Genomic DNA, 17144 nt, shown 5'->3' on the forward strand with positions numbered 1-17144 from the left:
GTAAGCCAACAAGCTTTAAAACGGTGCCGTCTGGGTGGTGCTATCAGCCGAGAATAAGTAACATTTCTTCTCCACTGGTGAAGCGTTACTTATTCAGAGCAGTGCTGTTGTTGTTGTTAATATTATTTGGTTTTTAGGAACATTAGCAACTTAGGCCATATTGCTCCGGGGATATGCGGTGGTCATTCCCTGACCTTTCCGCATCCTCCGTATTTGGTGGTCACGGGCTCGAACCCCGGTCTAATCAAGAAGCGTGTGCCACGCACTGCTACGGAGGCTCCACTCAGAGCAGTGCAATACCTCGACAACTCGTTGTAAAAGTATTTATAATATTATGAGATATAATTAAATATGCATTCATACTACCTGGGTAGTAGAAATGATGGAAGTGCATTACACATGCATAAACAATCCTTTTACATACTCTTAGATATTTAGTCAAGAATTATTTTTACTTATATCATGATCATTTAAATAAGAACGTTCATTAATTTTTAAAAATTTAAATTAAATCAGCAAAATTGATTGAAACATTAGATTGAATACTCAATTTAGCAGCCAATCCTTTTAATATTAAATTTATTTATGTACTATTAATAATCGAATTAATAGTACATACATCATTTTTACCAATCTATATATTTTTTCTTTTTCCTTTATTTCTGATTTTTGTTCTATTCAAAAATATTTTTGTGTAGTCCATTAATTTATACCACATACAACACATAGATTATACACAACATTGAAAGTGCAGTATGCACTTCGTGCGTAACGTATCATAGCATACTTTCCGCGTGAATTTTTGCTAAATTTGTAAGTCATTTTACACCGGTCGTCCATAGGGTAATTTATCTCCGGTAAATTTTCTATTAAATGTTATAGTAGATTTGAACCGGGCGATATTTATGCTTTTTTTGAAAATTAGGACTTAATTTTTTTTAATACTTAATTTAGCTTTCATAGTTAAAATTTTACGTCTGGATTTAGATATAATATGTATAATAAATGGACGACCTTGAAGTTCAAAATTTGGAACAAGAAAATTCTTCGATGTCAAATTCATTGTGGGGAGTGCTACCAGATCCCATTTTAGAAAATATTTTTTCATATTTAAATTATAAGGATCGTGTATCGGCATCGGCTGTTTGCCGTCATTGGTCAAAGGCTTTTCACGGACCGGAACTATGGAGGAGCATGTTCGTGGAACTTATCAGTGGACCTGTGACCAGCAACATCGAAAGAGCCATGACTTTTGTTGATCGGTAAGTTAATGTAATACCTTTAATTTAATTTACCATAATATTTTTATCCATTGGGTAAATCTTTCGGCTGTTTTCGAGAATGAAAATGGGAAATAATAATAATAATAATATATATATATATTTTTTCACATCATTTGCCGATGTCATTTTAATATAGAAATACTATATTATAGTATTCCTGAATAATTGTAATTTAAGGATCTTGTACGCGTTGTCCTTTCATCGTTGTTTGGAAGTAATAAATACCTCATATTGTACTTGAAATACCAGTATGTAGAAACCATTATGGCTGAAAATCAGGAGTGGTGAAAATATGTCAGAAAGATCACTGGGTAGGATGCGGAAAGAAGGGAGCTTGACAATATAGTAGTGGAAAATGATGGGTTAACTTCAGTACAGGGCTCCTACCCATGGATCTTTGCGACAATGAGTGATGGACAGGTCTAGCTCCGCCCACTGCTTCGCAATGACTGGAAATGTGAAGGTCCTGTGAGTAATTTATTGTTTTTAGTACACTTTCATTTTGAACTATATAAAAAAAAAAGGTTCCGTTAGTTCACGCCACCAATTCGGGATGGATTCAACCCCAATTAAAACTGCAGATAGCGAGGCCTGGGCATGTCAATTACTGCTACTTGCAACAATCAACCGAAAGGGTACCTAACAAATAAACCACGCCCACTGCGCAGAGAAAACTTGTACCCAAATTCTGGAACATAGCCCATAGAAAATCGATTTTAAAAAAAATTAAACTATATTTCTGTCGCTTGAATAATCCAGCACCAAGAAGGAGAAAAGTGTCTACTATAGCATCAGCCAAAAAAAAAACCCACATCACCTATCCACCCTCACTAATAATTTGTGTAGTTCTCCCTTAAATTTATACATACTACCCCTTTCGTAAGATGATTAAAGAGTAGTGGTCACATTCTTGTAGAATCGCATAGAGATAGGATTGGTAGTTACTGCCCTATGATAAAACAAGTTTTTTTTTCCTTTCTAATATAAATAATAAAAGTGAGACCGTTTCAAGCGCACATGACCACAACATTTGAAACAGCACCTAAAATATAGCTTGTCTGCATCGACTTTTGCAGTCTGGTATGCTCCAGTCTCACAAATGACTGTAACAGCGCTTGGGCCTATTCTCTTTAGAAACGAATACAACTATCCGCGGAGAAAACCCGAAGTAATTAATATCGTTTTTAATCAGATAACGTCGCCTATTACTCACATCCTTTATCCATTAAACATGGGGCACTGCTGTGACCAGTTTCGGAACGTATTGGTTCCATCGTTACTGTTCAGATGCAACCTGAACAGTGGACGGACGGTACTTGGACAGGGAACTTTAGGCGCGTTCGCATTATATACGCTAAACGCCTGTTGTCTTCGACATGCAAACTTATGCATGTATGTCTTATATATGCTGATGCTATATAAGCAAACTTATATAGCATCAGCTACAAAAAAAAAAAAAAAAAACACACACAGACCCTTCTCATTTCACCCATCCACTTGCTCCAAATGTTTGTCTAGTTTTGCCTTGAATCTGTTTAAGCTATCAACTTCTACAAAGACAGTTGGAAGTTTGTTCCAGCAATCAACCACCCGCTGGCTAAAGGCAAACTTCCGCACATCTATCCTACAACCGTTTTTCCCTAATTTGAATTTATGCCCTCTCAGGCGCTTATTCTGAGCAAGAGGAAGAATCCCATCAGCGTTGAGCATGCTCAAACCATTCAAGGCTATATACACCTCAGTCAGATCACCTCGCAGGTGCCTAGTCTCCAGATGCTGCAATTTGCAAAACTTAAATCTTTCTTCGTAAGAGCAACGCTTTGTTCCATTCACTAATCTTGTTGCCCTTCTCTGTATTCGTTCCAACAGCTCTACATCCTTCTTAAAATGAGGCCTCCACACCTGTATACAATACTTAAGGTGTGGCCTGACCATTGCCTTATACAAAGGGATAATCACCTTCTTATCCCTACTAGAAAAATTCCTGTATATCATTGGCAAGACACAATGAGCTACTCTTGCAGACCGTCTGCACTGCTCAGAAAACTTCATATCTGCCTACACAATTACCCCCACGTCCTTTTCACTCTCTACCACTGTCAGTGTAGTACCATAAATGAAATGAGAGCTAGAAGAATGAATGAAAGTGTAAGTGTGTGAGAAAAAGAACACAAACCATAAATGCTACAGTTAAGTACACACTAACCCTAGTTTTAATTAGTATTTAAATTTATATTACACATCATTGCATCCCCCTGGTGTGTGAGAAAAAGATGAATGAGTGTGAGTGAAAAAAAAAAAAATATATATATATATAAAACTTGGGGAGGGGGGAAATATTAAGAAAAAAGTTATAAAAAAAAGAAGAATGCAACAAGAGTGAGAATGCAGATTATGAACGAAGTAAATGTGTGTCTCTCCCACCCCTTTGCCTGGTGGGTTCCCGCTGCCAGCTAACATATCCCACCCCCAGAGCGGAATGGGCAGCTTGATCTTCTTAGCGGATTCGACACTACATGGACATGATCACCGACAAAGACATACTGCGGCTTTGCTGCGCATTGGCGATCTGAACTGGGTACTCTAACCCGGTTTCCTTTAAAACCCCATCCCAAGGAAGGAGACAGGTCTCTGTCTCCCCCCCCTCCCTGCCTCCCCCCATACTTCGCCTGGTGGAGCTCGTCTCCACTGACCTCTTTGGGGATGCCTACTCTATCGTCGCTATTCTTCTATCTGTTTCCCCCCCAGTCTTCAGTCTCCCCCCTCTCTCACTAAGCCGACCGAGTACATCCCTTAACAATGCCGCCAAATTCTAATCAACATCTAAATTTTACCGGTTTCGTGTAAATCTCTAAGACAACTAGCACAATTATCTTTTATCTAGCGTATAGCCTCACATGTCTAAATTTAATAACATCAAAATTTTGCCCGACTTATTAAGCTTTTTAACATTTCTCTCTAGCGTTCAACCCCAAACAGCAATCCCATTAAGCATTGTCAAACGCGTAAATTTTTTTTTTTTTTTTTTTTAGGTTCTACCCACTGAAATCCCAGGAAACTAGGTGGCAGGACCTGCCAGAGCAACTTGTTGTGATACTGGACACACCCGGCTAGCCTCCACGTGGCGAGGTAGGGGCAAAGTCGGGCCCCACTAGGGGCTGGCGGCCAATAAGCCGAACAAACAATGAGCACAACACATCACACTGCACAGACATGGCCCACACACTTTCAAGTCTCTAGCTTGACTATACTGTCCTCGATACTGCGAACACACGCGGAGATGGGAGAAATCCCAGGTGCCGTCTGACACGAACATACCTTATACCTTGTCAGTGTAGTACCACACAGTTGATATGTTACTCTGGGGTTACTGCTTCCCATATGCAGTATTTTACATTTGTCAGTGTTAAACTTCAGTTGCGACCTCTCAGCCCATCTGCTAAACTTTTCTAGATCCTGTTGCAGCAGCATACTGTCATTAACTACCCTGCCGACCTTTGTACCGTCTGCAAACATGGACATTAAGCCTGATATACCATCATGGATATTATTGATGAATACAGAAAACAACAATGGAACCAATCCTGGGGGACTCCACTAATAACATTATTCCACGAAGAGCAGTGCCCATTGATTACTACTGTCTGTCTTCTCCCACTCAACCATCCCTTTATCCATAGCCGCAATTTGCCTCCAATGCCACACTGCTCCAATTTGTGCAGCAACTTCCATATGCAACAGTATCAAAAGCCTTTCTAAGATTGAAATGTATGATATCAAAATTAATCTTTGCATCCAGTTCCTTTGTGACTACATCATAGTATCCAATCAAATTGATCAGACAAGACTTCCCCTTAACAAACCCATGCCGTGTCCGAGCTATAACTGAAAGCTATAACTTTCACAGAATGATCTAGAAGATTCCATTGTTGTGACCTCCAGGCCAAAAGCTCTGCCTTATTTTTCGGCAGTTCGAGATTCCCTGATGAGGTCATTAAGCTCATTTTCTGTGGTCTTATGTGGTTCAGAGTGTACAAAAAAACGGCGGGTGGTTCAGGAATAGGCAGTACTTCACCGTGAGGCAAAGGACGAATTGTAGATGGTATATTTGGGTGTCTGCGCGTGTAGCACAGTGGTATCGTCATCGTCCTCCCTACACTGGGTGGAAAAGGCCCGGGTTCGAATCCCGTCAATGACGCGAGGAACTTTAATGTGCTATTTTCATTCCGTTGCTGAGTTAGTCGGTCTCAGGCGTAGATAGCCAGGTTTTTTTTCCCCAGAAACTGGAGTTTTTCGTCCAGCAAACAGACAAATCTACCACAGAACACACGCAATTAACAGACATAAAACACAGCACGGTGGAAGAATTTAATTATTTGGGTGGCCTAAATATAATAGTTTGGTATATTTGGGTATGTCACTCTCCACTTTTTCTTTATTGTCATCACTTTTCTAATAGGAGGCACCGTACAGAAGTAACAGTCTGTGACGTGATTTGTTGGCTCCCTTCATATCATGGGCACTACGAAAGGCATAAAACATCCCTTTCGATTCACGCGTTGAGTTTTGAATAGGTAATGCAGCATATGTGTGGAGCCCAGTTCTTGTCCTCGTCACCTACTTTACGCAGAAAGTACAAGAAGTAGGCTTTTGTTATTGCTCGAGTTAAGGGACGCTTTCTTGAAGCTAACGTGACTTTTTCACATACGTAACAGAAGTCATGCAGACTATTCACGCAATTATGGCATATTAATTTTACACGATACAAATACTGCGCAAAAAAGTAGGAATCTCACAGAGTACAACTGTTAACTGAGAACAAGTCACCCTATACCTAGCCGCATTCGAGGATTACTGCAACAGAGTTGAAGACGCATTTGAGGCGGCAACTTATCACGTGATGCAGAGCAAGGCGACAGTTGTCGGTCACGTGATAAGAGCGTAGTGATACTGAAACTTTGCCATGCGTTTTGCCTAGAGCCGTAGTTGATAATGTAGAGTAACTTGCTAATATGGAACCCTAACTGTAACTCGAAAAGAAGAGCCAATCGACAAATTTTAATGTAATTTTCGTGTTCAGCTGCATAAAGTTAGTCAAGATTGGGTATTTTTGTTTTCATAATATTTTACGTGTTGATCAGTGTTATGAGATCGATGCACTAAGTAGTAAATCAGTTTGCTCATTGCTACGTATATAAATAGGCTGTGCCCTACTTATACAATAATATTTTATAGCTCTTATTTTACCCTAAATTTAGTTTAAGTTTTAAATAATTAAAAAATTATTTGTTTACTAACAGTCGTATTTGTACTTTCAGATATGGGAAATATCTGCGGCGTTTGGAGATTGCTTTTGATCGTTATATAGAAATTCTTTCACAACCCAATATGGACGAGTTTTTCTCTAAATTGGCCCAGAAGGTTCAGATCAGAACATTCTGCATGAGAAAATATTACTTTTACGATGCATGGACGCCTCATAATGTACCAACAAGTTTTATAACACACGTCGAATGTTTTCTGTCATTTCAACGTTATCTGGATTGTATAGATATATCAGAAACATTTGTTACCTTCGCAGATGGTATCAAACTGCTAAATGGGTCTTCTATTTCTAGTGGTAATAAGGTAAAGAGACTGTATATGACAGATACTTTTCAGCCACGAAGAAGAGTTTTCAGGTATAAATAAATAGAAAATGCTTTTTGTTAACATACAATTTAAATTATATGTAATTAGTAATTACATATATAATTCGAATTATATAATTCGAATCCCTTCAATGAGGTGTGAAATTTTTATTTTATATTATTATTATTTATTTTTTCTCACAATGTGTCGACGCTGGTCTGCTACTTTATTAGGTACACTCCTGCTGTGCACACAAATGGTTTGTCCCTTAACGTTGCAAGTAACATGACCACAGTTGTGGATATAAATGCAGCAGAACAACCTTTCTAGTATCAGTTCAGCGCACAAACCGTAGCAAGAATGGGAAAAAGGAGTGATCTAACGGACTTCGAACGTGGCATGGTAGTAGATGCAAGATGTGCTGGACAAAGCATCTCTGAAATGGCAGTTCTCCTGAACTTTTCACGCACCACAGTTTCAAGGGTGTATCAAGAATGGTGCAACGAAACGAAAATATCATCTCAACGGCACTGCTGTGGAAGAAAATCACTTGTTGATGAGAGAGGTCAGGGGAGGATGGCTAGAAAATTGGTCTGTGTGCAAGCAAACAGACGGGCCACAATGTCGAAAAAAAACAAAGAAACCAAACCTATTATATTTAGGCCACCACAACCTATTATATTAAATTCATCTGCCGTGCTGTGTCTTATGTCTGTTAATTGCGTGTGTTCTATGGTCGATTTGTCTGTTTGCTGGACGAAAAGGCCCAGTTTCTCGGGAAAAAAAACCTTGCTATCTACGCCGCAGACCGACTAACTCAAGATTACTGAGTGAAAAAAGCCCATTAAAGTTCCTCGCGTCATCGATGGGATTCGAACCCGGGCTTTTTCCACCCAGTGTAGGAAGGACGGTGACGAAACCACTGTGCTACTCGCGCAGACTACACACACAATGTCGCACAGCATGTCAGAATACAACCTTTGTGCGCACAACAATATATCTCAACAGACCACTAGTCGCACTTTGTCGCGAATTGGCTACAGCAGCCGACAGCCATATCGCGTACCTTTGTTATCAATGAAGAACAAGAGAGCATGCCTCCTGTGGGCACAGCAACACCAGCACTGGACTATCGAAGATTGGAAAACAGTTACTTAGTCTGACGAGTCGAAGTTCCTCGTGCATCATGTTGATGGAAGTCTCAGAATTTTGCGAAAACAAAATGAATCCATGGACTTGTCATGTCTGATGAATACTGCGCAAGGTGGTGGGAGCGGTGTTATGGTGTGGGGAATGTCTTCTTGGCACGCGTTGGGTCCATTGATACCCATAGATTCACGTCTGAATGCCACATCGTACCTAAATATCTTTGCTGACCAAGTGCATCCATTCATGTTGACAGTATATCCTCAGTCAGATGGTTACTTCCAGCAGGATAATGCACTGGTGCACAAAGCTCGAATCACTATGGAATGGTTCCAGGAACATGACAATGCCTTTTCTTTGCTGCAGTGGCCCGCTCAGTCCGCAGATCTCAATCCTATTGAACATCTTTGGGATGAGCTGCAAAGAGCTGTTTGCTGTAGGCCTACACCTCCGTCAAACCTCAAGGAACTGCGTGACACACTCATGTCTGCATGGTACTCCATTTCTGCATAACGTTTTCAGCATCTTATTCACTCCATGCCTAGTCGAATTCAGGCTGTTTTGAAGCCTAAAGGAGGCTCAACACACTACTAGGTAGGTATACCTAATAAACTGGCAGCACAGTGTAAGTCAGTCGTTACAGGCGAGGATACCATAATTTTCCATCCTGAAAATTTGAATTTTTCGTCCAATGAACAGGTTGATCGACCGCGAAATATGAGCAATTTATAGATACAGTATAATTTCGCCTCACAGCCTCAATTGCTCTAGAGCTTAACGCATACACATTCATTCCCGAGTGTATGTAAATCAGCTATGATTTGCTTGCATTAAGAAAGTGTTGAGATCAGGTTATACTGGCCTTCTACCCCAACAGAAAGGAGTTAACTTCAAATACCATTGCAGTATACAGGAATTCATGGCTTTTATTCACGCTGCATCGAGTTAGTCGGTATCAGGGAAATTTGCAAATCTTTTGTGTTCTGGAATCTTCACTTTTCATCCCGGGAAAATTTCCTCTGGTCTTGACTATACCTGGGTCTATAGGTATGGTCAAAACCAGATTTACTGATGCACAGTGGTGCAACTGCTCCTTTTGCTTGTCTGTGACCCCATATAAGCTGGACTAAAAAAGCCAACTATTATATTAGGGTAACCTGGAAAGTTACTTTAAACTACCCATGTGTATTGTCTGTAAATTGTATTCTCTGGTCGATTTGCTGGATAAAAGACCCATCTTTCTGGGGAAAACCTTGCTATCTGTACCTAAGATCAACTAACTCAGCAGTGCCGGATTAAGGCACGCACAGGCTAGCAGTGCCCTTAGCCGGGGTGCCAAAAACAGAACAATGAGGCAAGAAATATATATATCCTTAGTAAAAGGGAGCCAAAAAATCTTTCTGCTCAGGGAACGGAAATACCTTGATCTGGCTCTGTAACAGCCATGCAGTGAAAAAAATTCCATAAAAGTTCGTCATCAACGGGATTCGAACCCAGCCTTTTCCAGTTAGGTTGGGGAGGATGGTAACGATACCACTATGCTACCTCACAGACACAGAGACTGGTGATCTGGGAACCTCAGCACTCAGTAGCTGTAGCACATGCTAAACAACTCATCTGTTGGATTTTATGCCCAAGGGACTAGTATATGTATGGACCAGGATCTCAGACTAAATGTAGCATTGGATATTGTAACCCATGCTGACCACACTATCCCATAGATGCTTGCCATCTGATAGTACTAGATCTAGGATGCCTCGTGGATGGCACAGTTGGTAGAATTGCCATTTTCCCAAGATTAGGTGGAAAAGACCCGAGTTCGAATCGCATTGATAATGTAAGGAATTTTTATGGGCTTTTTCTACATTGCAGCTTAGTCAGTTGGTCTCAGGCAAGGGTTGTATATTTTTCCCTTCCCCAAAATTCGGGATTTCATCCAGAAAACAGGCAAATCGACAAAAGAATACATGCAATTTACAAAGAATATTTATATTATATTATTATTATAATTAGCCATATGGTGCAAGGAAGCCCGAGGCCGTTGCTGCACCATGCAAAAAAATTTGAGTTACCCTGTGTGTGAGAGAGACAGTCAGAAGTAGAAGGGAATCACCAAGAAAGAGAAGAATGATATCCTGCTTAGGACCCTGGGTGTGCCAAGCCCATACACTCACCAGATGTGAGCCCCTGGAGTGAATATATGCCCTAAGTTGCTGACACACTTAAAACTCTACAACAAAAAAAAACTAAAACTAAATCCAGGTGCTAAACTGCCTGCTCCAATTATTTCCAGTTTGACCGAGACAGCCACATTTGCAAACATGATTCATTAGTCAAGCCAACTCACTTCCAGCATCATCTACCTTCCAATAACTCATCCAATACCTACTATAGGTGCATAGGTGCATGGAAACTGCAACCTTACTGGAGCTTTCACGTATGACTTTGTCTGCAATGGGTTGAGATTGGTCCAATGACCAATAACATCCAGCTGGAGTGGACTTTTATAAAATAAATAAATGATAAACAAATAAATTTTCTGTTTATACTCTTAGACGACCACACGATCAGCGGAGTTCACAAAGTAGGAGAAATACAATAAACAGCACCGTATTTCACAGTCACGGGCTTGAACTCCTGTCACTCAAGGCATGTGTACCTATGCACCATTAACCCTGGCGGCAATCGCCGCTTAGCTGTTTGGGTCTCTGCATCAAGCCAACGACGACCCTGTGGTCAGAAATAGGCCGACAAGACTTGTGCAGGTTAACAGAAAAGCTAGTCAGTCAAAAAACAACTCAATACAGTACAACAGTGGCAACCAAAGAAGCGTTTCTGCAGCACAATTCGTTATACCTTTTGTCAGTGATGGGGTATCGCAGTCGACGACTGAAGCAGCTTCACTCTGGTCAGCAGTTATGGCACCTCCATAGCCAGGTGGGCAGGAGCAGCAGTGCGTAGCACACGCTTCTTGATTAGACCGGGGTTCAAGCCCGTGACCACCAAATACGAAGGATGCAGAAAGGTCGGGGAATGACCACCGCATATCCCCGGAGCAATATGGCCTTAGTTGCTAATGCCCCTAAAAACCAAAACAAACAAACTCAGCAAAAAACAAGAAGGTACGGTTAGAGTGAGAAACACCAACACTGAACAAAAATGCCTGGTCTAACAAAGGTCTGTTTCTGCTGTTTCACAAAGGATCAGGATATGGCGAAAACAGCATGAATCCATGGACCCCATTCTGCTAATAGTTAACAATGCGGGCTGATAGTGGTGGTATAATGGTGTGGGCAGAGTTTTCACAGTACACATTTGATACCAGTGAAGCATCATTTGCACACCACAGGTTTCTGTAAATTGTTCCTAACCAGTCAAATACTTTCAGAGATGCAATATATCTATCTGCAATTTGGTTCTTCCAGCAGGATAATGTAACATGTCACAAGTCCAGAATTGTACAGAACGAGTTCATGGAACATTGAGATCACCAGATCTCAATCCAATTGAGCACCTCTCTCTATACAGTGCCATTCTTGTATCCTTCCTCGCTTTTGAGAACTCATCTAAACAGAAAATTTATTTATAAAAATCGCATTTTTGCATACCACCAATTCCAATTATTTTTTAAAAATTAATATTGATTAATTGTTAATATGGTATGTCATGTATGTTATATATATATTTATATATATATACAGTAATAACATAAATTATACAAATGCAGAGCTGTGTTTGTCTCAGGCGAGGAAAACATTGTTTTTTCTCCAGGAAACTTGGGTTTTCCATCAAGCAAACAGAAAATCGACCACTGAACGCACTCAATTTATGGACAGTATACACTCAACAATATGGCCTCAATCGCTGATGCGCCTAAAACTCCTACAACAACAACAACGACAGCAAGATATAGGGGCTCACATCTGGTGAGTATGGGCTTGGGAAATCCAGGATCCTGAGTTGGATATCATCATTCTTCTCTTTCTTGGTGATTCCCTTCTACTTCTGACTCTCTCTCTTTCTCAGGGAAATTCAGAAATTTTTTTTTTGGTTGGCACGGCATAAGCCTCAGGCTTCCTTGCACCATATGGCTAATAATAATTTCATTGTGATAGGCTGTCAGCGAAGGGTACTCAGGTGTCCATCTGTTGTTGGTTTTTAGGTGCACCAGTGATCTAGATCATATTGCACCATGTTGTCACGAATTGCATGATCTGTGGTCGATTTGCCTTGAAGAAAATCCTATGTTCCTAAGAATAAAACCACGCTATCCTTGCTAGAGACCAACTTAGCCATGTTGCAAAAAAAGCCCATAAAAATTTATCGTCATTGCAGGGATTCAAACTGTTTTCTACCTGGAGTGGAGAGGACAGTGCTTATATTAACTGTGCTAAACACAAAGGCTACATCAGCCCAACTGTGCTAATGTCTGACGTGTTATTATTATTACTAGCCATGTAGTGCAAGGAAGCCAGAGGCTTATGCTGCACCAGCTAAAATAAATTTTCTGAGTTACCCAGAGAGAGAGAGTCAGAAGTAGAAGGGAATCACTAAGAAAGAGAATGATGATATCCAGCTCAGGACCCTGGGTGTGCCAAGCCCATACTCACCATATATGAGCCTCTGGGGTTATGGATGAGTTATACCATCCAGGAGCAAATGAGCACTGTGTGTTCATTTGGTCCACTGCAATACATCTGTTTTGCTGGAGAACATGTTGATCATTTTGCCCCTTTGTTCAGCAATCCACCCTAGGTGTGCCAAACCCATACTCACCATATATGAGCCCCTGGGGTTATGGATGAGTTATACCATCCAGGAGCGAATGAGCACTGTGTGTTCATTTGGTCCACTGTGATACATCTGTTTTGCTGGAGAACATGTTAATCATTTTGCCCCTTTGTTCAGCAATTCACAGCTGGCCTGCATGTGACCTCTGGCTGGCAGCTCTTCTATAGATGGTCCACTCTTAATACATCTGAGATACAATGTATGCAAACACTGGCCAAAGACAGCACTGTCCAATATACTTACCCCTGCTAATCTGGCAGGACTACCCATTTCAACTTGATTAGATTGAATCTATCTAGCTCACCTTTCAAACAAATTACAGGTTTCCAGTTATAGCCACTGCCTTTATACAAAAATAGTTTGATACTTGATGTTCCTAATGGAAAGTGTAGTTGTCTGAATACGAATTGTAAACAAACTAGCCTGTCGAAAACCTGGTGGGGAACCAAGTTTTTGACAGATGTAATACTCCACATTTCAGGAGTATTTAAATTTATGTGTGGGGCTCTTGGAGAGTAAGTACATAAATTTGATTTCTAAGGTCATTTCATATACAATTCAAATAAGCTATCCATTAAAGTTTTAAAAATTTAAATATTGCATTAGCATTAGCATTAGTAGAGGCATATGATGCAAGAAAGCAAGCTTATTCAGCATCAGCCAAAAAAAAAAAAAAAAAAAACCCTCTCCCATTTCACCCCTCCGTTCGTTCGAAATACCTGTCCAGTTGAGCTTTAAATTTGTTTAGGCTATCAACTTCAACAACAAGTGATGGAAGTCGGTTCCACCAACCAACCACCCGCTGGCCAAAGGCAAATTTCCGCACATCTATCCGACATCCGTCCTTCCTCAATTTGAATTTATGCCCTCTGAGGTGATTATTCTGAGAAAGATGAAGAATCCCATTGGCATTGAGCATGCTCAAACCATTCAAAGCCTTATACACCTCTATCAGATCACCTCGCCGGTGCCTAGTCTCTAGACTCTGTAATTTGCAAAACTTAAGCCTTTCTTCGTAAGAGCAACCCTTTGTTCCATTTACTAATCTTGTTGCCCTTCTCTGTACCCGTTCCAGCAGCTCTACATCCTTCTTGAAATGAGGCCTCCAGACCTGTATACAGTACTCAAGATGTGGCCTAACCATTGCCTTATACAAGGGAATAATCACCTCCTTATCCCTGCTAGAAAAATTCCTGTATATCATTGACAAGACACCATGAGCTACTCTTGCAGCTCGTCTGCACTGCTCAGAGAACTTCATATCTGCCTGCACAATTACCCCCAGGTCCTTTTCATTCTCCACCACTGTCAGTGTAGTACCGCAGAGTTGATACATTGCTCTGGGGTTACTGTTACCCATATGTAGTACTTTACATTTGTCAATGTTAAACTTCATTTGCCACCTCTCAGCCCATCTGTTCAACCTTTCCAGATCCTGTTGCAGCAGCATAGCGTCAGTAGTGTCCTTAACGACCCTGCCAACCTTTGTATCATCTGCAAACTTAGACATTAAACTTGATATCCCATCATCAATATCATTCATAAACACCGAAAACAAAAATGGACCCAACACTGAACCTTGAGGAACTCCACTAATAACATTAGTCCACGTTGAGCAGTGTCCATTGATTACCACTCTCTGTCTTCTGCCACTCAACCATCCCCTTATCCATAGCAGCAATTTGCCTCCAATGCCACACTGCTCCAATTTGTGCAGCAGTCTTCCATGTGCAACAGTATCAAAAGCCTTTCTAAGATCCAAATATATAATATCAAAGTTATTCCCTGCATCCAGTTCTTTTGTGACTACATCATAGTATCCAATCAAATTGGTCAGGCAAGACCTGCCCTTAACAAAACCATGCTGCGTCTGAGCTATAACTGAATTCTTGTCTAGATGATCCTGCAGTGCTTCTTTAACCAGTGCCTCCATTAATTTACCTGGAACAGAAGTTAAACTAACAGGTCTATAATTACTTGTGTCAGCCTTTGATCCTCCTTTGTGAATTGGGGTTACATTTGCACATCTCCAGTCTATGGGTACCTCCCCTGAGTCCAAAGAAGCTCTCATAATTATGGCTAGGGGTTTGCATACTTCCTTTGCTGCCTCCTTTAATATAACTGGATAGATCCCATCCACCCCAGGTGCCTTTTTTATGTTTATCCTCAACAATCTCTCCTCCACTTTCCTCTCAGTTATTACAAAATCATCCAGCTCACTGCCAATGTTTACTTTACCTACATCATTCTCCTTCCTGAATAACTCCTCATGCGTGAATGTAGATGCAAAATACTCGTTTAGATTGTTAGCCACCTGAGCAGGATCCTCAACTGTTGAACCATCAATATCCAGTGGACCAATCTGATTCATCCCTTTCCTTCTCGAGTTCAAGTATGTAAAGAACTCCTTTCTGTTTTTCTTTGCATCCTTTGCCAAGAATTTTTCGTAGTCTGCCTTTGCCTGCCTAATCTCCTTTGTGACTTGGTTACAGACCAACTTATATCTATCATAGGCTTCCATGTCACCCATTAATTTGTATGTATCCCATGCATTTTTCTTCTCTGTCACATGTCTCATTAGTCCATCTGACAACCATTTAGGCCTAAACCTTGAACAATATTTCTTAGTTGGTATGTAAAGCCTGGTAGCCACCAAGATTAGTTCCTTGAATGCTTCCCATTGCTATTCAGTTTTTGTTAATATTTTCATTAGATATTGATAAATCAGGTAAAAATAAGAAAAATAATATTTAAGGGCATTTAGGTATCAAGTTTGAAAAATTTCAAAACTTCATGAAGAAACTACACTGGTGTGCAAAATTTAAGGACCAGTCAGGTTTTCACCTGTAGCTTCTCGTAGGAGTGGCCCGGATATGGGAAAAGCATACCAAAGGAACCTCGTGAGGTATAGAAATGATGAAGGAAGCAACACTGACACAACAACGGAAACAAAACGGTACAGAGAAATTTTATTCAAAAATGCAATGATACAGATGCATCGCTGCTAAAGATGGAACAAAGGGAAGAGGTGGTCTTCAGTAGGAGATATGGCTACCCCTAATGTCGATGCAGGCTTTGCACTTCCTGTCCATACTTAGAACAATGTTGTTGATAAGTTCTTGTTGATAAGATGCAGTAACATCGTCCATTCCTCTGTCAGCACCACCTTCAGCTGGTGAACATTTTCTGGTGGGTGTGGACGTGCTGTTAGCATCTCCCCAGAGTGTCCCATATGTGTTTGATGGGATTTAGATGGCAGGCCAATCCATATGAACAATGCCCTCACTTTCCAAAAGCATATTAACAGCTGCAGTGTGATGGGATATGGCATTATCATCCATAAACACGAACTTTGGGCCAATGGCACCTCAGAACAGATGCACATGGGGAAGGATTACCTCAGTACAGTAGCGTGCACTGGTTACAGTACTGCCTTCCAGTATCTGGAGTTGTGTACGTAGTAGTAGTAGTAGTGGCATGTGATGCAAGAAAGCAAATGTATGAGTTTATGCATCAGCCAACAAAAAAAAAAAAAAAAAAAAAAAAAAAAAAAATCACACCATTCTCTCCAAATGCCTGTCCAGTTCCTCCTTAAATTTATTCAACCTATCAACTTCCACAACGACAGATGGAAGTTTGCTCCAGCAATTAACCACCTGCTGGCTAAAGGCAAATTTCTGCACATCTATTCTACATCTGTCTTTTCTTAATTTGAATTTATGTCCCCTTAGGTTCGTAATCTGAACAAGTGGAAGGATCCCATCAGAATTCAGCGTGCTCAACCCATTCAAGGCCTTATACACCTCAATCAGATCACTGCACAGGTGCCTAGTCTCCAGTCACTGCAATTTGTAGAACTTAAGCCTCTCTTGGTAAGAGGATCCCTTCATTCCCCTCACCAATCTTGTTGCCCTTCTACGATAATGCCTCACTACGATAAAGTTTTGCACACCAGTGTACCTCCATTCAGCTTACCAGCATTGAAAATTCACTGTTTGCATGCAGACACGCGCGCGCACACACACACACACACACTAGGGTCAAAGAAAAACTGAAAATTATTAGAATTATTAGTTTATTTGAAAATCATTCTATATGTGTATTGTTATATACTATATTGCCAAAAGTAAGTGGATACCTGCATATTTCAAAGAACCTCTTTAGCATTAGTGGAGGCACATGATGCAGGAAAGTAAGCTTATATAGCATCAGGCAAAAAAAAAAAAAAAAAAAAAAAATCTATTCCCATTTCACAGATCCATTCATTCCAAATGTTTGTCTAGTTCTGCCTTG

The 17144-nt window shown here is 40.5% G+C and overlaps 1 protein-coding gene across 1 annotated transcript in view; it reads left to right on the plus strand.

Annotated features, from left to right (window-relative positions):
* Positions 1-1194: 1194 nt before the first annotated feature.
* LOC150087867 (F-box only protein 39-like) overlaps positions 1195-17144 on the plus strand; it is a 44545-nt gene continuing 28595 nt past the window's right edge. Inside the window, exons 1-2 of the mRNA XM_090369946.1 lie at positions 1195-1262; positions 6602-6964. Of these exons, the coding sequence (XP_090226072.1) occupies positions 1195-1262; positions 6602-6964 (431 nt within the window). The remainder of the gene's footprint in view (positions 1263-6601; positions 6965-17144) is intronic.

Source organism: Mastigoproctus giganteus, chromosome 3, assembly GCF_048544385.1.
Source record: "Mastigoproctus giganteus isolate SK-2022 chromosome 3, ASM4854438v1, whole genome shotgun sequence".
NCBI lineage: Eukaryota > Metazoa > Arthropoda > Arachnida > Uropygi > Thelyphonidae > Mastigoproctus > Mastigoproctus giganteus.